General features: G+C 38.8%; 1 protein-coding gene across 1 annotated transcript in view; it reads right to left on the reverse strand.

The window, feature by feature from the left end:
* ANK2 (ankyrin 2) overlaps window positions 1-22,509 on the reverse strand; it is a 198,655-nt gene that overhangs the window by 157,234 nt on the left and 18,912 nt on the right. The window contains exon 2 of the mRNA XM_042470313.1: window positions 20,064-20,165. Within this exon, the coding sequence (XP_042326247.1) occupies window positions 20,064-20,165 (102 nt within the window). The remainder of the gene's footprint in view (window positions 1-20,063; window positions 20,166-22,509) is intronic.

Genomic DNA, 22,509 nt, shown 5'->3' on the forward strand with positions numbered 1-22,509 from the left:
AAGGATTATCTTCACAAATAGAACTTTAAATAATTAGTACATATAGGTAAAAAGTAGTAATATGTACATGTGCAGTATCATTTCTTGAGACCATATCCACAGCACGTCCTGAAGCTATTTAAAACTTTACTTATCAGCATCAGATACATGCAAAGCAGTACAATATTCATAATGTGATTATAAAATCATTCTGGCAACAACAGAGTGTGTCTGAGAAGCAACTAGTCTTCTGGTTAGCAATTTCTCTTAATACTGTACCCATGAATAGTTGATTGCTGCAATTCCTAGATGCAGTTAATGGCTCACAATAGCAACACTTGGGCCAGATTTGAAAGCTGTATAGGCCTTAATTCTATTGAAATAAAGTGGGCAGATACCTGCATGTGTCTCAAGTAGATTCTCATAAAGCAATACGCTGCACTAAGCCACTGATCTTTAGCAATCTTTACTCTATTTGTTTTATATGCTGTGATTCTATCAGTTTCACCAGCAGAACCAACATGTCATGTACTTAAAATTATTTTTGTTTTAAGATGAAAATTGATGTACAAGAGTTCTTCAAAGCTCTGGTGCATTTGAGATTCATTTCCCCCCACGTCCAGCCTGATACAGTAGATATGTATTTGAAGGCTAACTGCAAAATATGCAAGTCTATTTACACAGTACTGCACCTGTAAATGGGAAAAAAACCATCAAAATGTTCATGTACAAAATTATATCATGGGTTCTTTCTAGCCATGCAAGCCAGCCAGCCGGTACAGCTCAAAGGCACAGCATGCTCCATGACGCAGGCTGTATGCAGTTTTACAAGGAGGCAAAAGCTTGTGCACTGACATTTCCAAAATGTTGCTCACTAGCCTAAATATATCAGTGATTTATGATTTTCACAACTCCACGTGGCATTCCAATTCACATTAAATGAAGTATAACCAAACATTCAGAAATGAGAGAAGAAGACCAAACATTTAGAAAGGAGACAATATGACTAAATATTCAGAAAGGAGAGGTGTGGTAGTGATGCGAGATTTAAACTTTCTTGATATTTGTTGGAAGTCAAATTCTAGCAAGAATATAAGATCCAACAAATTCTTCACATCCTTTGCAGAGAATTTCATTGCCCAGAAAGTGGAAGAGGCAATCAAGGGATCACCAATTTTGAATCTTATCCTAACAGTCATGATCAGATTAATGGGGTAAAATTGGTGGGAGATAGAAGTGACTATGACTGCATCCACATTTCAAAAATAATCTGGTTTGACACTACTTTAACTGCCATGGCTCAGTGCTATGGAATTCTGGGAACTGTGGTTTGTTGTGGCCCCAGAGCTTTGTTCTGCAACTCTAGAAACTGCAATGCCCAGAATTCTATAGCACAGAGCCATGGCAGTTAAAGTGGTGTCAAAACGGATTATTTCTGCTATGTGGATGCAGCCTATGTTCTCCTGGAATTTGTTGTACAGCAAAAGGTAGAAGCCAAGTGTAGTTAGACATGCATTCTAGACTTTAAGAAAGCTGATTTCAGTAACCTCCTGGGGATTGTCTACATGATGAAAATATTCTTAATTCCAGTCAATTAGAATGTGATACAGCCACATGCAATTCACAGGAGTTCAGGGCTTTTGTGGGGCTGGAGGCTCCTTAAACTCCAAAAGAAAACTCTTTGTGGTTTTTAATGGGGTATCTGGGAGTATACACAAGGATGCACATTTTCAAATGTGTGGCCATTCATCTGATTGCTTGAATTCAAATGGCTGTGCCTTTCTGGCAGAGGGAGAATAAACAGATGCAAATATGCACAGGAAAGTGAAGACAATTAGACATCAGAGCAAATGTGCAAAAACCCCACAGCGATTTGTACAATACACTGTGTAGACTAACCCATATGAAGCCAATGTGAATCTTCTGGAAATAAGCGTGAGCCTTCAGGAAACTAGGTTAATACTGGCATCCAGAGGAGCCAATATAATTATTACATGAAACATTAAGCTATCAGTTATTAAAATGCACAAGTCTGAGATTGATTTTGTCCTCCTTCCCTTTCTTCCTCTGATGTAACTGTTAAGAAAAGCTTGTTTTCATTTTTAGTTAACTGTAGATTATCATCACATCCAGTCCTGAAACTGTGGCTAGTCTTCCCTTCTATATCCATTAACCAGATATTTTCCAAGTCTGTTTATAATAATAAACTTTGTGTGTTGAAACAGAAATGAAACCGTATTGTTTAACACGATATCTAAATGGGGCCAGTGTAAAAAAATATTTCTCTGCAATTCCAGCCTTCTCAGATTAGGCTGGTGTAAAACCCCCACAAAATAATGTGAGTTCAGAATATGGGTGATTGTAGGTTTTATCCTGAATGAAGCCCCAAGCCTTCTCAGTGGCTGCTCCCACCCTTTGGAGCTCCCTTCCATGGGAAGCTAGGCTGGCCTTTTGCCGGCAAGCAAAAACATTTTTATTCCAGCAAGCTTTTTAAAATCATTCAGGCATGGTATTATTGGGGCAGTTGGTTTAGAATATTTTTAATGTTTATATGTATTAAAGTTTTAACTTTTTTACTGTTTTAATTAGGCTATTTTAATTGGATTTTTTAAATGTTGTTTTAATGTATTTTTATATTGTGAACCACCTTGGGTCTCTTTTTGGGAGAAAGGCAGGATAGAAATAAATAAATAAAGGTCAAAGCTTCAGGTTCTTGAAATTGAGTATTCACCACTCCAATCATTATTATACATTAAAACAAGAATACATTATAGTATTTGAATATTTTACAAAAAAAAGTTGCCAAGCAGTTTCTTTATTTCATAATTTTTTCAAGGATTTATATCCTGCCTTCCTCACACAATGGGATCCACTCTTCGATGATTGTCTATGGCACTATACACCTTGTCTGAAAATATTCTAGGCAGTTCAATAAGGTTGCAAAAATTTCTTGTAGTTTTTGAATTATTATTTATCCCTTGGCAAATATAAACAGACAACATTGATTTATTCATTAATATGATGTTCCAGATCTTAGTAAACTGCTCAGTTTGTCCTGGAATGTACATAGTTGCTAGTCAACTGCAATCAGATACCAAGTTGGATATGTGAGTATTGCTCATTTGTTTTTTAATGCTAATTGTAACTGTAATTATAACTACCTCTGGCTGAAATAAAAGTTTTGTAACGAAATACCAACTTCAAGAAACTTAATTTTGCCTAAACTCTACAGCTATTTCAGGAAAATGGATTACCAAGCATGCAATTTAATTTGCTGAACAGGTTCAGAATTTCCCTCCCCCCTCCATAGTCCCAAATAAATTACATGGAACTGCTCACTTGGGATGAAATTTTTTTAATTAAGTTTCCTGCAATGATCCATGAACTGCACTAGTTAAAAATCTTTCAATGAGGAACTGAATACATGTGTTTATGTGTTTATTTTTAATCAACATTTTAGTTTGGCTTAAAGTGTGTTTGTTTTTGTTTTGTTTGTTTGTTTGGTTTTTCGTGCACACACAGTTATTTATAGCTGCACACGACCAGTGAAAGTTGCTTTCACTAGAACTCCTGGACAGAACATGATTCAGTGAAACTGGAAAATTAGAATTTTAGCTGTTCATTGTCCCAGTGGTCATCTGAAAAGAGAAACCCTTTTCTCTGTCTAAATGTTTTGGACTACACATTTCTATAATTTGTTAAGACTGATGGGAACGTAGGGCAAGTATTTGAAAGACCAAGTCCCCACCCTGCTGTAACTGAGCTGAAGTTTAGATAGATAGTAGATAGATAGATAATAGATAGATAGATCGATAGATAGATAGATAGATAGATAGATAGATAGTTTCATGGCTGGTGTATCCATAGTTTTTTGTGGGTTTTTGGGCTATGTGGCCATGTTCTAGAAGATTTTCTTCCTGACGTTTTGCCAGCATGCTGGTGAAACGTCAGGGAGAAAATTTCTAGAACATGGCCACATAGCCCGAAAAACCCACAAAAAAACGATAGATAGTTGAAAAACATGGTTTTTCAGTGTTGAGAAATCCTACCAAAAAGAATCTTGCAAAGATGGAAATCTTTGCTGTAAAGGCTTATTCTAAGAAAATTTGCATGTGATTGTTTTGTGTGGAAAGCCACATTTTATGCACAGGAGAAACAACCATTTTCTGCATAGAAAATAATATTTCAATGGCAGAAAACGCTGTTATTGAAGTTTTAGTCACATAAATTTGCACATGGCTGGTTTGCATAGAAAACAGCATTTTATGTGCAGGAATTAATATTTCTGCTTTGAAATTGTATTTTCCACATATAAAATGTGATTTTCTGCACAGAAAATGCAGTCTTAAGAATATAACAACCATTTGCAAATATTGCATAGAAGAAGTCCCAAATTATGAATAGACTCAGGAAACTGAGTGTTGGGTTTTTTGTTTTTGTTTTGTTTTGTTTGCAAGGGTTCCCCCCCCCCCCCCCAACTTTCTTGCAGAGAGAAAAACATCTGCTGAAATTATTTACGGCTGCCTTCAAGAAATAATTATTTATTTATTTATTTATTTTGTATTTTGGAATATCTCTATTTGTATATACATACATAATGAGATACCTTGAAGATGGAACATAAGTCTAAATACAAAATTCATGTATATTCATATACACCTTATCATAACCTGAAGGTATTTTCATGCAATATTTTTAATAATTTTATGCACGAAATAAAATTTGTGTACATCTAAAATACTCAGGGGGAGATTATGAGTGGCATAAGAAAGCAAAGGGGTCACTATCTCAGCCACTCATAATTCCCCCCTCCCAAATATTTTAGATTTTGGAATTCCGGATAAGGGAGGCTAAACCTGCACTATGCATTCGTGGGGTGAAGATAACCAATTATGAGTAATGATTGCAGCAAACCCCCCTCAAATGCCATTTTTCTGAGAGCCATGTCGTCTTGAACACACCTTGATTGAATTTTTGAAGCTAAGTAAGATCGGGATTGGCTAACATTTGGATGGGAGATGACCAGTGAATCAGTGGATTGGGCTAGGAAAGAATCCTGCCTGAAATCTTGGAAGGCCAGTGCCAGAGTTCACAATACTGGGTTAAAGTCACCAGTGGTCTCAATCATTATAAGACAACTTCTTACATTCCTATAGTCCAAACTTATAAAAGTGATTGGAAGGAACTCACTGCTAGGAAAGTCTCCTTCACACAGTACAAGTGTCAAAAAAGGCTTCTCCACAGATTTGTCTAACCAGTTTGTAAATGTACCTACTGATGTTGCTTTTTCTCCATTCATTTGCTGATAAAGGAATCTTATTCTGCTTGAACCTTTTCAATTGGCTACAGTTGTACAATTATAGCAGTTTGATTAAACTTTCCATGGCTCCACATTGTAGAATCCTGCAATTTGTAATCTGGTGAAGTAATTATAATTCACTGCTAGAGCACTCTAGTCCATTCCCTGAAGCAGAGTTCTGGGAATTTTAAGGCCATCACCAAACTACAATTCCCAGGATTCCATAGGATGGATCCATGGCAGCTAAAGTGAGATAGAAGTTTAACTTTGTAATGTGGAGACAATGGTGCAAAATAGACTGCAAAAATAATCTGGTTTGAGACCAATTTAACTGCCCTGGTTCAGTGCTAGGGAAGCCTGGGAACTGTAGTGTATTGTGCCACCAGGGCTCTTTGACAGAAGGCGAAACGTCTCAGAAAATTACAATTCCCAGAATTCTCTAGCATTGAGCCAGGGCAGTTAAAGTGGTCTCAAACTGGATTGCTTCTATGTTTTGGACCCATGTGTATCTATACCTTTACTGTATGTTGCTGGATGCAGTATACATTAGGAAGCAAATATCTCCATGCTACAAAAATCCTCAGATCTTGATTTCTAAGTATAAAACTATTGTTCAAAGTGCATGAGCAATTCCAGCTGTCTGGCCTAACAACAATCCTTATCAATACAAGAATGCTTGTATCTACTTAGCCTTTGTTTCTAGCATCAGGTGTCATGTCACAAGGCAGCCTTGCACACCTTTGAAATGATTATAATGAAACATAGCATAAAAGAGATTTCTGAGTGGTTACACGCTTTGGTTTCTTATACATAAGCCAGAACCAAAGCTCTACCTTGCAAACAAAGTTGAGAAGGGGATACCTGAATCTTAACTCACAGTACAAGGTGAAATATCACAAACCTTCTCCCTGTCAAAACATGTCTCCTCAAATAGCAGGGATAAAACCGCAACCTTATAGGTGAAGAGGTCATGGCAAAGAAAGGAGTATGAAACCAACAATGGTGCAACACAGATGCACAGAATGTCAGATGGGAACAAGCTGAAAGTTAGGATACCTTGTGCAAACTAGAATACAGTGTGAGCCATATCTTAAAACCAGAACATAAAGCACTTTTACAAACATGAATCCTCAATAGTCAGGATAAGCAGAGCACTGTCATTTTACGGTTGGAAAAGCTGACATAACTAGGCTATAAATCAGGAGCAAGGGTGGTGTCTAAGAGACTGAGATTTAGATCAAAAGAAATCACGCTGGCTGAATCTTGAAGATGTGAAATGGCCTCAATGCAAAATAAATACACTCATTCATTAACGTTGAAGTAAATCCAATTAATTTCAGTATAATTTATCTCCAAGTAGATGTCCTGAGGATTTTTTAAAAAAAATATATAATCAAAAATGAAACTAAGTAAATAATTGTTCCAAGGTTTACAGCAAAATCTGCATTAGCTCACCTTCATAAAACAGAAAACCCAGAATTATTTACTCATAACTACCATATAGACTGCACAATTCAGATGAATTGACACAATACTGTACAGATTATATTAAAGGATCTATTCAGTTTTAATGATCAGTGGAAACAGCAAAAGGTCAGCTGGGCACAATCCAACCTATTTAGAAGAGAGGCTGGCTGGAAACCAAATGCTGTTTTATCTGATTAAATGGATCAAGGCAGTGGAAAACCACCAAGAGAAAGATTCATGTTGATTTTTCCCATTATCCACAGGTCTATTCTGGCAGTCTGGGTACAATAAAAAGAACTCTTTTCAGCAACAGAACACAGGATTCAGTGTTGTGTATGCCTTTCAATGACAAGCCCACTCTGGAAAAAAAATAATGCTGTGAACCTACAGGAAGGGAAGGAGAAAATGATGAAAGGGAAATAAAAGAGCAATGCTAGATCAATTGTAGATTTCTTTACATTATATTTAACGCTGAGATAGCATCCATTTTATTCAGCTATGTATTTGCTGGTGCAGCCAAGAACTTGGTCCATGGCTGAAAGAAAATTCAAAGGAGAATAGAGCAACATGATCAAGCACTGACTGTCTCCATGGCTGTCCATTAGCCAGGAGTAATTACATGTGTAAACAATATCGCTATCAGTTCTCTGAGTAAGAAGATTTGGAAGGAGTTTTTAATTCACTTATAAGGGCACAGTAACCCATGACTGACCTAGGAAAGATACATGATTAAAACAACAAAAATTTCCCTTCTCATATTTATACAAAGTGACAAAACTCAATAACGCTATTAATCCAGATAATAGCTCCAAATCAAGGCTTACAGTAACCATATCCCACATTTTGTAAATATAAAGTGCTGTTCTATTAGATGACCTCTGTCATGGAGCAAGCAAGTGAGGAAGAACTGGGACTACTTTGCGAAGCACATGGGGAAATGATCTAGTTGATAATACCAGAACTGAGTTTTAATTTATATATTAATAAAGCATTAATAAATATAAAAAGTAAAGGTAGTCCCTTGACATGAATGATTAGACATAACCAACTGTAGGGGGTGATGTTCATCTCTATTACTAAGCCAAAGAACCAGTGACTCAGATGGTCATGTGGCCAGCATGACTGCATCGAACGCTATTACAGTGGTTCCAGTCCTATCTCTCAGGCAGATTCCAGATAGTGTCACTTGGCGACAGTTGTTCAGCCAAGAGGGAGCTCAAATCGGGTGTCCCTCAGGGCGCGATACTGTGGCCAATGCTCTTCAACATTTACATGAAGCCGCTGGGTGAGATCATCCGGAGACATGAGGCGGGGTGTAATCAGTATGCTGATGACACCCAAATTTGTTTCTCCATGTCTCAGATTGCTTCAGTGACCAAGGATGGCATCTCTCCTCTGAATGACTGTCTGAGGTCAGTAATGGATTGGATGACGGAAAATAGACATAAATTGAATCCAAATAAAATGGAGGTACTCGTCATAGGCAGTCCCGATCCAGGTATGATGATAAGCTCCCCAGTTCTGGACGGGGTCACACTTCCCCTAAAGGACTGTGTTTGTAACTTGGGGGTGCTTCTCAATTTGTCACTTCACCTTTCATCCCAGGTTGACATGACAGCCAGACGTGCCTGTTATCAGCTTTGGCTGATATGTCAGTTACACCCCTTCCTGGAACAGGAAAACCTTGAAACAGTTGTACATTCGCTGGTAACCTCTCATCTCGATTTCTGCAATGCGCTCTACATGGGGCAACCCTTATGCCATGTTCAGAAGCTGCAACTGGTCCAAAACATGGCAACCAGATTGGTGACTGGGAGTTCTAAGTTTGATTCTATCACACCTATCTTAAAATCCCTACACTGGCTGCCTATTAGCTTCCGGGGACAATATAAGGTGTTGGCCTGGGTCCAGCTTACCTGAGGGAATGCCTCCTCCCATATAATCCTTCCTGCACTCTCAGGTCCTCAGGGAAGAACCTACTACAGTCACAGAGAACTAGACTGGTAACTACTTCCCAGAGGACGTTTTCTGCTGCCGCTCCTAAAATCTGGACACGATCTGCCAGACAAGATCCGCCAACTAACATCTTTCGAGGCCTTTAAGAAGGCAATAAAAACAAATCTCTTCCGGCGGGCCTTCCCAAATTGATCCCCTAATTTCACTCTCCACTTGCCTAAAAATTGTTCTCTTCGGACTGATTCAAATGCCTTTGATATTATTGTTTTCTCTTTTTATATACTGTTGCCCGCCTTGATCCAACACGGTGAGAAATAAATAAATAAATAAATAAATATTACCTTCCCACCAAAGTGGTACCTGTTTATCTAATTGTATTTGCATGCTTTTGAACCACTAGGTTGGCAAAAGCTGAGACTAATGATGGGAGCTCACCCCATTATACAGCACTCGGCCTTGAACTGCCAACCTTCTGATCTTACAATCGTCAGAATTGGCATATTAACCACTAAGCCACTACATCCCTAAAGCATTAATACGAGAGTATTAATAAATCATTAATTTATTCAAGCATTAATAAAAGCATTAATGTATTCAAGCATTAATAAAGTATTAACAAGCATTTTTTTAAAAGTCTCAGTCGGCCTGATAGTAAAAAGTAGGTGAGCTGTATGAAAGACAAACTTTTTTCTATTGTTTTGACTTTTCAGTGAAGAATGAAATGCAGAATCTGACAACTAGAGATTTCTAGGGACAAGAATGATGAGGAAAAGAAAGAATATGCAACTGATAAATTAATTACAAGCATGGAGAAGGGAGAGTATTTACAAAGAGGTCTATGCACTACACTTCATTAATCGTAATATGTAGCTACTGGTATAATGGTTTGAGTGTTGGACTATGACTCTGGAGATCAGGGTTTGAATCCCTACTTGGCTATGGAAACCCTCTGGGTTATCTTGGGCAAGTTACACACTTTCAGCCCCAGGCTCACCTTAGGGTCGTTATGGATCAGCAGCTACTTGCAGGCACATAATAACAACAAAGCTATATCCTCGGTTAATGTGAAATTACTTACAGGCATAAGGAAGGGAATGAGACTATGATCTGATGACAGGGCAATATCAAGGCCCTTGCTTCTTAGGCTGTTTTCCTGTACTTGATAGCCCTTCAAATAGAATATGCCTTCAAACAGAGGACTACTCTGATAAAACCGGGTACATGGTGACTGTCACAGTCAGGCAAAGGTTTTATTGTCAGACTTTTATTGTCATAGTCAGATAAGTCCAAAGCACACTGCAGAAATAATCCAGTTTGAGATTGCTTTCATTGTCCTGGGTCAATGCTAGGGAATCCTGGGAATTGTAGCTTATTGTGGCACCAGAGATCTCTGTCAGATAAGGCTCAATGTGCCACAAAACTACAGTTCCCAGAATCCCATAGCATTGAGCCAGGGCAGTTAAAGTTGTCTGAAACCAGATTATTTCTGCAGTGTGTTTTGGACCATAAGGATGTTGGCACATGTATATACACACAAATAAAAGGAGTCGAGATGTTATGATGTTCCAATTGTAGAAGCCTTGTCCTTGGTGTTAATACTGACCTCTTTTCAGTGCCAAGTTAAACCATGTTTTGTCATCCAGACCTCTGGAGCTCAGTGGCCATAGTTTTATTCAGCTGTGGATTTCTGTTCTCTGTTTTATGCTGTTTAATTGTTATAAATTGTGACACTTTTTAAAAAAAATCAAGGTCTCAACCCTGAGATCTCCAAGTAGAGAGGAGAAGTATATAAACTTGTATAAATAAATAAAATAATAAATGGAATGCTTAGTACACATGGGCTGCCAAGTTATTTTGGCAACCAACACAGAAAATCTCACAAGAGTCTTTCCCTAAGAGTGAAAATGCAACCATAATAAATGAAATAAGCTACAATTTGCTGTGCTTTCACCATGTACAAAATCAGCTGTCTGTGGCACTCAATCACTTCCTTCTGTCTAATGCTGGGGCTGCCTTCCAGTGGAAGCTACCTTGGCTGATACACAATATAGTTACAGGACTGTCCCAAACAGACACATGTTCAGCTATGCACACACTCCAGAACTAAGTGATTATGTTCTATTTTAAAAAAATTCTTGTGCTAAGCCATGCCACAATTTTTTTAAAGAAAATGTTGACGATGAGATTGCTTCTGTAGTAGAAGAAAAACATGTAGAGGAAAGCTGAACATAATATATTCAGACTAGGAATTGAGATAGGAATGGGGGCAAGAGAGAAAGAAGAATTCATCTGTATCGTCAGTCATTTTCTGTCTTCTGAATGTACATTTTATTAATAATAATATAACTTTATTACAGCCATTTGGCCAGCACAGTACATTTTATTCTGTGTTTGTAAGTCCTGAGCAGGGCAGTTGATAACAAGGTGACTTGAAGGTCTCTCATTCATATAGAATAAGAAAACTCCAAGTCACCTTCTTATTAACAATAGGGCCATCATAAATCAAAATGGATTTGTCAGCAGTTAACAACAACAACAACAACAACAAACATTGATTCTGATGCTACCTTACACTGAATCAGCTCATTATTCCATTTAGTCCAGTATTCCCTGCCCTTCCTGGCAACAGATCAGAGATGTAGGTTTTTTTCCAAGATCTTTTAGGTGGTATCATATAAGGGGCTGTTAACTGGTATAAGTAGTCAGCAATTGAATACAGAACCTTCTGCAGGCAAACAAGGGCCTAAATATACTGCCTAGTCCCAATTATATCTGACAACAGAATCAATTGCAGACTGGTAACTAGAAAGCAAGTGTGTTGTAGCGCTTCTGAGTGTTAGACTGCAACTCTGGAGATCAGGGTTTGATTCCCCGACTTTGGGCACATCCCATATTCTCAGCCTCAGAGGAAGGCAATGGCAAACCTCCTTTGAACACTTCTTGCCAAGAAAAACCCATGATAGGGTCACCTTAGGCTTCCCATGAATTGGAAATGACTTGAAGGCACACAATGAGCAACAGCCAACTAGACTGGTAACTAGATTTAGGTGTAAGTACAGTTGGCCCGCCTTATAGATGGGCTTGCCATCCGTGGTTTTGAGCTTACGCAGAAGGCAAGCCCTGGCAGAAATAATGGGATACATACTCACACTGCGCGCCCCATTTACCACTGCCTTGACATGGTCTGCTTTACATTCCTCTAAGACAAACATTTGTCTGGAGCATCTCTATGTACCCTGAGTACCAGATATGTCTAATGGTTCAAGGGGACCACCACACCTTGCCATTTGGGAGAGTGACCTTGTCCTGCTTGGACCACCCCTGGTGTCCAGGATGCTAAAATATACTTTTAGTATTCCGCAGCTATTTGCTGTTATTAAAATGCAGACAAGAGAAGGTGGCAGTTTGTCAACAGAATGTGTTTTAATCTCTGAGTAGTTTCTGTTGCAATTTTTGTCATAATAGATAAAAATAAACTTCTACTTTGTTTTCAAAGAGTACATTCTTTTAAATAATAAATACAATAAAACTTTTATTTGTATCCCACTTTTTGTAAAAGCAGCATACCTCCTAAGTGACCTAAAGCAGCTTTATTTTGGCCTGTCTGTTCTGGCCCTAAATTAGCCTTCCCTGGAGTGTCGTTGTAACTTGCAGCAACAAACCAGTTAAGCCTGGCAAACTACTGGCTTGTGTTTCCAAGCCCTGAAATCTGGCAATCCAAGGCAATATCTGCCAATCATGAATGCCACCATTTGGATCAAAATGATGTCCAATGCTACAACTGTTCTCTCTCTCTCTCTCTCTCTCTCTCTCTCTCTCTCTCCCCCTCCCCCCCCCCCATCTCCCCATTTCTGCTTTCCATGCCCAAACTCTCCATGCTGCCTGAAAACTGATTCTGGAGGATTTCCAGTCTTCCAGAGCTGGTTCTGGGGACCCTAAAGGACTATAGCCATATGGGGAAATTTCTTCTTTGTTCTACTGGATCCATTGTTTCATCATCGAAGTCCACTGTTGGATCCTACTCATTATTTTTACATATATTCAATGTCATTTGTGTGAATGATGCTAATAAAATCAACATGTCTGCTAACAGACTATTAAGCCTGTATGTCTGCAGTAGTATTTTGAAGCACTCATGGTACAAGCCTAAGCTACAACCTATGCACAGCTGTATATTTGGCTGTTTGCCGACTGGGATAGGATTTTGGCTGACCCTGACTGACAGAGGACTTTATCAAAAACTTCAGAAAAAGAGAACAGGCCTGAATAAGACTAGGAATCTCTCTCTTGCATATGGAATGTTTTTACCAGATGGGGAGAGAGGTGGTAAACTACATGAGGGGGCCCTATTTTACCATTTGAATGAAAGAAAAGAAAGAAAACAGAACAGTCTTTCCGTGGAATCTGATTCCACATTACTGGTTTTGCTGCCTCTCGCAACAGTACCTATGAACTTTCATTATCACTAGCTGAACACAGATAATTCAAAGACAGAATACACATCCAGTGCCTTCTCATCCAAACATCTAAACTCTTAAAATGGAGCCCATGTCATCTGAAGAGTGCTTAACATTAAATTACTTCTTTAATTAATTTCCCACATTTCAGGTAAAACAATTCAGAGCAGCTAGCATAACAATGGGTACGAAGCTCTATCAAAATTTGTAACACTTATTTTAAAGCAAATTTCCTAAGGTTTATAGTGCATGCATGAAACCTGGTTTAAAAAGTATTTCCATTCTTAATACCCACATTTTAACTGACATAAATCTGTGGGCCTTTAGTTGACACTGACATCGATATAAGTCAAATTCTTCACCGCATTTGCTAGTTGTCATTACTGCAGAGGACCATCAGCGACTTCATTATATTTGCTTTAACTTGAGTTAAGCTCAACTCTAAAAATATCCTACCAAGTGTTTACTTACAGCCTGGTGTTACACTGAAATGGAAAGGGAAACCTCAGACTTCCGCACTTGGGATCACTGAGCACCAGGTGCATTGTGTGGGAAGATAAACTTGATTTGTAGGAAGCAAAATATTGCAGGCCACACTGCCTTACACCATGTGCAAGAACAGATCAATAAAGTGTTTTGCCCTTGGAATGTAGATTGAAGAAGAGTATGTGGGGTGTGTGTGTGTGTGTGTGTGTGTGTGTGTGTGTGTGTGTGTGTAGATAAGATAGATCAGGGAAATTAAATTGTGGAACAGTCTCCCTTATTTATATATGCAAATACTTCCAGGGCTGTTAAGTAACATGCAATAAAGCTTATCTCATCCTTTCATATTGACTTTTACGTGTATCTGTTTTAATCTTTGTAAGCTGCCCCAGGTCCCAGGGCAAACAAAAAGGCAGGATATAAAATAAATAAATAAATAATAAAGCCTAACCAAGTTGACATTTTGCCTTTCCATTTCATAAAGCAGAATCATATTTGTAACACTTGAATTCCTTTATTTTCCTCTGTAGGAGCTCATTGGCCTAAAGGAAACATTCTGCTAAAGACAATTCGAGTAAACTTCTTCTCAGCCTCTTCAATGAAGCCATTTGAAGTCTTCCTGGAATTTAAATGTCTCCTGTTGAGATCAGAAGTTATTAGGGTTAGGTTTTTTTGTTACATTGGCAGCAGTCAGAAATGCAGATTATTTTTCTGTTTGTCTGCTTATAGTTGAAGAATAACTTCATAAACAGAATGATATGTGATTATACAGCACTACTTTTCCCAAGAAAAGAATGACAGATTTTCCCATAACTCCAAACAGTACTGAAAGCAAAGAAATGGTCGGAATTATTCTTTAACTGAATTCTTTATAAATCCTACTAGACACACAGTAGCCTTACTCTTTCATTTATTTATTTATTTATTTTGTATGCTGTCTTTCTCCCAACTTGGACTCAAGGCAGGTCAAACCATGACTTTGTGTCACTCAAAAGCGATTGCAATATTCTAAAGAATGGTTAAGAGTCATTCATACTAGAGAGTAATATTTACCCCTTCTAATAATGGTAGTATCCAAATTTGAGAGTATGAATTAGAATTTGTAACCATATAGGACTAATGAGGATGTGGCTTCCCAGATTTTGTCCAGTAACTATGCTGCCCAGACCTAATGAGACTTGCAGGCTAACAGGCAATAAGGCTGAGTATTTAGAGGTCCCTGGTTTGAATCTTGGTTTTCCTGGAGGATCTGGGAAAGGACTACAGCACAGTGGCAGAGCTTATGCATTGCATGCACAGTAGCCCAGGTCACTTCCTGCCAAGTACCATATATGCTCAACTACTATGTCGAGAAATTTGTGCCCAAAAATTGACCCAAAAACATGGGTCGACTTATACATGGGTCAATACAGGGACTGGCACACTGAGGAGGAGGGAGGAGGGCAGGCACTCACTTCTTAAGCCTCTTTTCCAGACCCGCTGTTTTTCTAAGTTTTACCCCTCACCTGTCCACAGGTCATGTCAGAATCCCTAATTTTCGCCCCGAAACCTGGCTTCGACTCATACATGAGGTCTACTTATACTTGAGTATATACGGTAGGTTTATGAACGACTAACTGAACAATGTACTTATGTTGTAATATGTAGCTATTGTTGTTGTGTCCCTTCATGACACTTCTGACGTATAGCAATCCTAAGCAAGCCCTTTCATGGCAGAATTTGTTCAGAGGGGGCTTGCCCTTGTGGTTCTCTGAGGCTGAGATAGTGTCACTTGCCCAAGGCCGACACCCATAGCCAAATGAAAATTTGAACCCTGATCTCTCAGAGCCATAGTCCAACTTGTTGTTGTTGTTGTTGTTGTTGTTGTTGTTGTTGTGTGCCTTCAAGTCATTTCTGACTTATGGTGACCCTGTCATGGGGTTTTCTTGGCAAGATTTGTTCAGAGGAGGTTTCTCATTGCCTTCTCCTGAGGCTTAGTGTGTGTGATTTTCCCAAGGTCACCCAGTGGGTTTCATGGCCAAACTGGGAATCGAACTCTGGTCTCCAGATACCTCATGGTCTCAAAACAGTTTGTCAGACTGGGTCCAACACTCAATTCAGTTCAAAATGTTATTGTTTATAGCCATAGGCCACTGCAAACATATTTAGGAGACTACAATACAATACAGTATCTACATGTGGAAATACATTGTGTGTGTGTATGGAAACTCACTCTGTAACCTAGGGTGAGTCACACACTCTCAGCCACAGAAAACCCTACGATAAATTCACCTTAGGGTTATCATAGGTCAGAAACAACTTGAAGGCACATGACATCATATATTCTTGCTATCAGATACCAATTGACTCATGGTTTTTATTCTGATTTTCTTTGCTGCAATTGCAAACAGTACAATAGGATAAAAATATACTTTTCATCAGATAACAAATAAATCTCATTAGTCTAAGTTGGTCAGCTACTACATTGGCCTGTTACAGACAGCCAAAATAAAGGTGCTTCGAGTCACAATGGAGGTATGGTGTTTCAATGATGCATGCATCTTAAGAGTCCAGAAGCCACACCAAAGCCACGCTCCAGTCTGGAGTGTGGCTTTGGTGTGACTTCTGGACTCTTAGGACGCATGCATCATTGAAACACCATACCTCCACTGTGACTCGAAGCAGCTTTATTTTGGCTGTCTGTAACAGGCCACAGTGACACAAATTGTGACAACACTCTCTAGGGTGAATATATAGTGGCTAACACATCAGGCATTTCTATGTAACCTTTACCACAAAAACACCAGAGTGGAGATACTCTCCCTCCAAAAAAGGAAGACGAATTTTTTAAAATCTTAATTCTGTGAAAGTCTTTCTCAAAAGAGATGGGGGGAGGTTAAGAAAAATTACAAAGATTGCTGGAACATTGGTGGTCTTTTTTAATTGCAGCAAACCACCCAGAAGAACAGCCATTATTTATAACTTCCCTGTCAAGGGATAGATTAAATTCTTGAATGTGTTTATTAAAGCTGTGTTGATATCCTAACATAGCTGCCAGTTCTACCAACACAAAATATATATTCAGTCTATGCTGTCATGTTTTAGCCCACTCTTCTTCTTAGTACCAACACATTTGGGTGGACCTTGTGTCATCCATCTTGGTCAGTTTGCACCAGTACTAAATCATGCTTTTATTAACTCTAGATTTGATGAAGGACAGGTGTGCCTCAGTTTTTAGCAGAGCAGCTGGTGTTCCTGGAGAAAGGAACTGTACTTTCCTCCTAAACCCATTCTGGCGTGCTTTCAATGGAGCAATATTGTCTTCTCCCCATATCTCTGCTCCATAGAACATTTGAGCAAAGGCCTTCTCAACAAATATTTTTAAGGCAGGCTCCACTTGACCACCGCTAGGAAAGAAAAAAAAACTTTTAGAATCTGATGTACAGCTGTAGAAACTAACAGTTTAACTGCTGCTTAGTGAGTTTTCCAATTAAAGTTTTGCTGAAATGGATGCCAAGATATTTGAAACAGTTATGTTGTTCAATACTATGGCTATCCATAGCCACTTGTGCTTTCTTTGTCCTTTCCCAAACACTACGATCTTGGTTTTGGAGTAATTGATGGTGAAATGTTCCTGAGCACAAAAAAAGCTAAACCTAACTAGCATATGTCTCAGAGCTATCTGATTAAGGGACACGAGAACTACATCTGAGAAGTAGACTGAAGTCTACAAAAGCTCATACTGCCAATTTCTTTCTTTCAGTTAGTCTCAAAGGTGCTTCAAGATCTCTCCATGTACATGATTGGCATACATCAGAATTGGAATCTTGCTTGATTTAAGGGTGGGGGAGCAAAGGACTCCATTATTGGGGGGGAATAAGAATTGGAGCAAGAATGCAACCTTGTCGGACTTTTTATGAGACCTGAATATTTTCTGTGAGCTGGCCATTTGGACCACTTATTATCTTTGACATTGCTGAGATGTAAATTTTGGATAAGTCAAAGTAAAATTTTGTCAGTATTGCTGTTAGGCTAATTCTCCCAGATATGGGACATATTTACTGAATCAAAAGTCAAAGACAGATCAAACAACTAGGAGGTCCCTGTATGGTCTTTTTAATTAAGTGATACAGGACAAAACATTCATCAGTTATGATAGCACCTTTGCAAATACCTGCCTGAGCTTCACTGAATATATACTATCTTCTTCTCAAGATAATAATTTATTCAAAAGATGTCTGGAGTACAGTTTGCACTACAGTTTTATGTTCAATAAAGTAACAGGTCCAACCTCTAGGTACCTGTCCTGTTGAGTTTATTTAAAATGTCTAGCAAGTATGCTGGGGATGGGAGGCACCAATCAGGATTAATCTTAAATATATCAGGTGGTATCATGTCACCATGTGGTGTTTTTACATTAGTTAATGTGACAATATCATCTAACACCTCTTCGGCAGTTACTGGTGGCCATTCAGGTAAATCTTCAATCACAGTGGGTTTGTGGATGGGAGGGGATTCATTACAAGGATGGCTAAATATCTTTCTAAAGCACAGTACCCAATCTTTAGGAGCAATTAGATAGTCAATTAGATAGGGAACTAAGAGAAAAAGATCAATTTCAAACATTAACATTCTTGTGGCTATTTCCTGTACGGGTTTGCCCAGTTCAGGAACTCTAATGTCATTTAATGCAACATGGTTAAAAATTAAGGCAAAAACCACTTAGACAGATGTTAGAACAGATTAAAACCTGAAAATGCCATAGCTATTTAAAACACAGCTGATAGCACAGACACCATCTTTTCAGGCCAGCACTCAAACTACTACATCACACTGGCTCTGTAGTTATGTCTTATTTTTCCCCAATAAATTAATAAATTAATTACAGATAAAGGGAAGAGTGATTACAGTCGACCCTTCTTATACACTGATTTTTTTTATACACGGATTCAATCCTCCAGAGTCATTGTCATTCGATATAGACAACAGTAAGCTAGATGCACCAGGGATGGGACTCGGTATTAGGCAGTTTGTGATGCTCTGTCTTCTAGCTCTTTTTCCTTCAAGTTATACTGTAAGACTAATTACCCCCAAATTAAAAATCTCCATCTGAGGTACACAGCCTTTTCCATGTCAGCTTGGGGTGCAGGGGCTACACATGCTCATACACATTCATATATGTGTGTGTGTGCGCTCATGCACATACTCATACACTGGAGTTGGGAAGGAAGCTCAGATTCATGAGGGCAGGGGAAAGCTTTAACCTTCTCCCATCCCAGCAATTCTGTTCAAAATCACAAGGAGTGGGGAGGCTTAACCTACCCCAGTTATCCTGCTCATGATTATTGAGTTCAGGGCTGGGAAGGTTGCTTCAGCATTCCAGAGAAATCAAAATGTTATTTGCACTGTAGAAGCAACTACATTGGGCCATGTAAAACCTACTCATATTGGTGAAATTTGGGGTTTTTGCTAGCAGATGTTAATGGGAAGGTCTTTTAAGCAGGTGTTTAAATGCCTGTCTCTGGGAAGAGACCAGAGTAGGGAGTTTAACACATGGAAGGCAAAGAACCCAAATCTTGTACATAAATGGGATTTAAATCCTGGGGAAAATCCACAAAAGCATGGATCCGTTCCAGACCCCCCTCCCATGTGCAAATCGGAAATATTGCAGATATTCAAGCCCCAATGGTTATAATGGGGTGCGCTCCCATGTGTGCACCCCATTTTGTCCCTCCCTGCTTGCCATCTGTGAAGGACCAAAATCACAGATCCCAAGTCTGCAAATGGGAAGGGATGAGTGTAGATCAAGTCGCTCTTTGGTGCCCTATTTTTCTGTCTGGTCTCTTTGTGTTCTAGTTGATAAACAATAAACATTAAATGAGATGGAACTTTAAATTCTCAATCCATGCAGCCTATCCAGAAAGTCAAATAGTATACTGTGCTGAAAAATACAGAGAAGTCCAAGAAAATCAATAATCACACTCCACCAGCTTCTCTTCTGGTACACATCATCTCTATCAAAAGTAATGCTTGATTAAGAGGGACTCAAAGAGTGGGGGACAGTCTTGTCAAACAGTGGGTAGAGTTGATAAGCAGTTTCAAGCACCTTCTCCATGAAGCATTTTTTTAAAAAAAATATACTTCTTTAAAATCTGGTTAGATTTGATCATGAATAAATTCTCCCCACGGCTTTCTGTATCATAGCCAGTGTATCAGATCTTGTATCAGATCTTTTACTTCATACTTGGAAATAGGCTAAGAATAAGATATTTCTAAACTGAATCTTTTTTCTTCAACAATCAGTTCACTGCAGAGGGGAAAAGAAGGGAGGAAAAGAACAAAAAAGTATCATTTTCTTCTTTCCTTCCCCATTTGTCCTTTCCCCCACTTAACCTATATTCTGCTGAAATGTATAAAACATGAGCCAGTGTGTGGCCACTTACCTGATTACATGTATTGATATCTATTCCTCCCTTTAGAAATTCCACTACTTTGTCCAGATTGCCAGCCCTGGCAGCTCTGAGGAAGCTTGCATTGCTGTCAGACTGTAAAAAATAAGAAAAAATAAAATAAAATGACTATTGAATTTCTGCAATGAAAGTAAGCAAACAAATGTATGTCCAAAGGAAGGGCGTGCACATTTATGCTACTCAAGGTTCAAACAATTGTCTATTGATCTAGGCATTCCTAATCTAAAAATAGTACACAGAGATGATCATTTCCAGATTATTATTTATACATAACACACTGTGTTACAGAACCATATGTAAAGCCCACACACATTTCATGGGACGACGACACTTCTGGCACACATAATCACCTATCAAAAATCCAAGAAGCATGAGTATGATAATATTCTGTTCATTCCTTGGCAGGACATAATATAAAATGAATTTACCAAGTGGTTACATGCACAATGCACTAAGTTACTGCTTGATCATCATATTTTATATTCAGCCAAATGAGACACTTCACATTATTTTCTTATAAACAAGAATAGAGATGGGTAAAAAACCAGTTTGGTGTCACGGTTTGAGTGTCAGACTACAGCTTTGGAGCCCAGGGTTCAAAACCCCATTTGGTCATGGAAACCTAATGGCTGACCTTGTGCAAGTCTCACTGTCAGACTCAGAGGAAGGCAAGGGCAAATCCCTTCTGAATAAACTTGCCAAGAAAACACCATGATAAATTTGCTCTAGAGTTGCCATAAATTGAACACAAATTGAAGGCACACAACAACAATCTTTCAATTTTCTGGCATTTGTTCCACCACTTTAAAAAAAATCATTCTATATCGTTGTCAAAGAAGTGTGCAATTTTAAAAAAAATCTCTGAAAAGTCTAATGTATTTTTATGCTAATTTCTCCTAGTTTTGTACACAAAACATAGGCATTTTTACAAGCAACCACCTCAATACATTATTGTATATTATTTGGATCAATATGCACATTGATAGGCACACTTTTTAAAAAAAGTCAGAAACTGTATGAACACAGTTGGGGATGTGTAAATATTGCAGGATGTTTTGTTTCAGGTATTTTAGTTTGTATTTTGGTTCAGATAATAAGTTTGGCAGGACTGGCACATTACCAGCCCTTCCTCAGACAGTTCTGCATCTTAGTCAGATTATATGAACAGGCTACTCATGCAGATTCAGCTCTGACTAATGTGTGAAGATCTGAAGGAAAATTCAGTCCAGTATTGCACCACTACCACAAGACACCCAACTGTATCTGTAGAGATTATCACACAGGAGGAAGGTGTCCTTCTCCCGTGCTTAATTCATGTTAGTAGCACAATCAGGGGAAGATTATCACACCCTCAAGCACTTATCCCATTCTTCTACCATCTGTAAACAGTAATGGGCTTTACTTCATGTGTCTTTCCAGGTTCCTAACCTCAGATATCACTACTCCTTTTCTTTTCTGTCTAAGAACAGCATACCTTCCAACACATCACAGGTGAAAACATATCACAGGTGGGACATGTGTGACTGAGCAACAGAGTATGGTCACAAGGGTGTGGTCAAGCAACAAAAGGGCAAATGTTACTAATGATGGGCTGCCATGGCTCAGTGCTATCAAATTTTGGGAACTGTAATTTGTTGTGGCACCAAAGCTCTCTGACAGAGGCTAAATGTCTCACAAATCTACAGTTCCCAGAATTCCATAGCATTGAGCCATGACAGCTAAAGTGGTGTCAACCTGGATTATTTTTGCCATGCAGACACAGGCTGGGAGAACACACAGGACTACTATTTTAAGCTAAGAATCCTTCGGAAAAGCATGACAAAACATTAAAAGCTGAAAGCAGTTATCGCAATATTCTGTATGTGTGCAAGCAGCATGATTAATAGGATTGCTTTGCTGCAATATTGATCCAATGTTAAGGAAACCTAAAATCCATAAATGGGGAAATCAGTGTGTTGTCATGACCCTGTGTGAGACAGCTGTTCTATAGGTATTGTACTTCAAAGAGGATACCTTCAGGTCCATCTTAGTAGGCAGCTGTATTTATTGTTATTGCTTACTGAAAGAAGCAATTGTGGTCATGCAAGCTCATTCCAATGGCTATTGCCTACTCTCCTTAAGGGTAGGAGTGGGAAGGGAAACAGCTGAGTTAAAAGTAGTACACAATTGTTTACTGTGAAGCCAGCTTTCAAGTCTTTGCAGCCAGCTTTGGGTGGAGGGGAGGGGAAAATCCAGTACAGGACTCCTTAGGGGAAGATGAAAAATGGAATGCAAATGATAAGGTGTGACCTTCCCAGCTGTTCTGTGAGCTATGCAATAGCACAAGCAACAATGCAATCCTTTTTATAGTTATTGAGAAGCATGTCCCTATCTGTAGGACACTGACAGTCTTATCTTCCTGAAGTCCTAGTGCAGGAAG

Source organism: Sceloporus undulatus, chromosome 5 (genome assembly GCF_019175285.1).
Source record: "Sceloporus undulatus isolate JIND9_A2432 ecotype Alabama chromosome 5, SceUnd_v1.1, whole genome shotgun sequence".
In the NCBI taxonomy this organism is placed as follows: Eukaryota; Metazoa; Chordata; class Lepidosauria; order Squamata; family Phrynosomatidae; genus Sceloporus; species Sceloporus undulatus.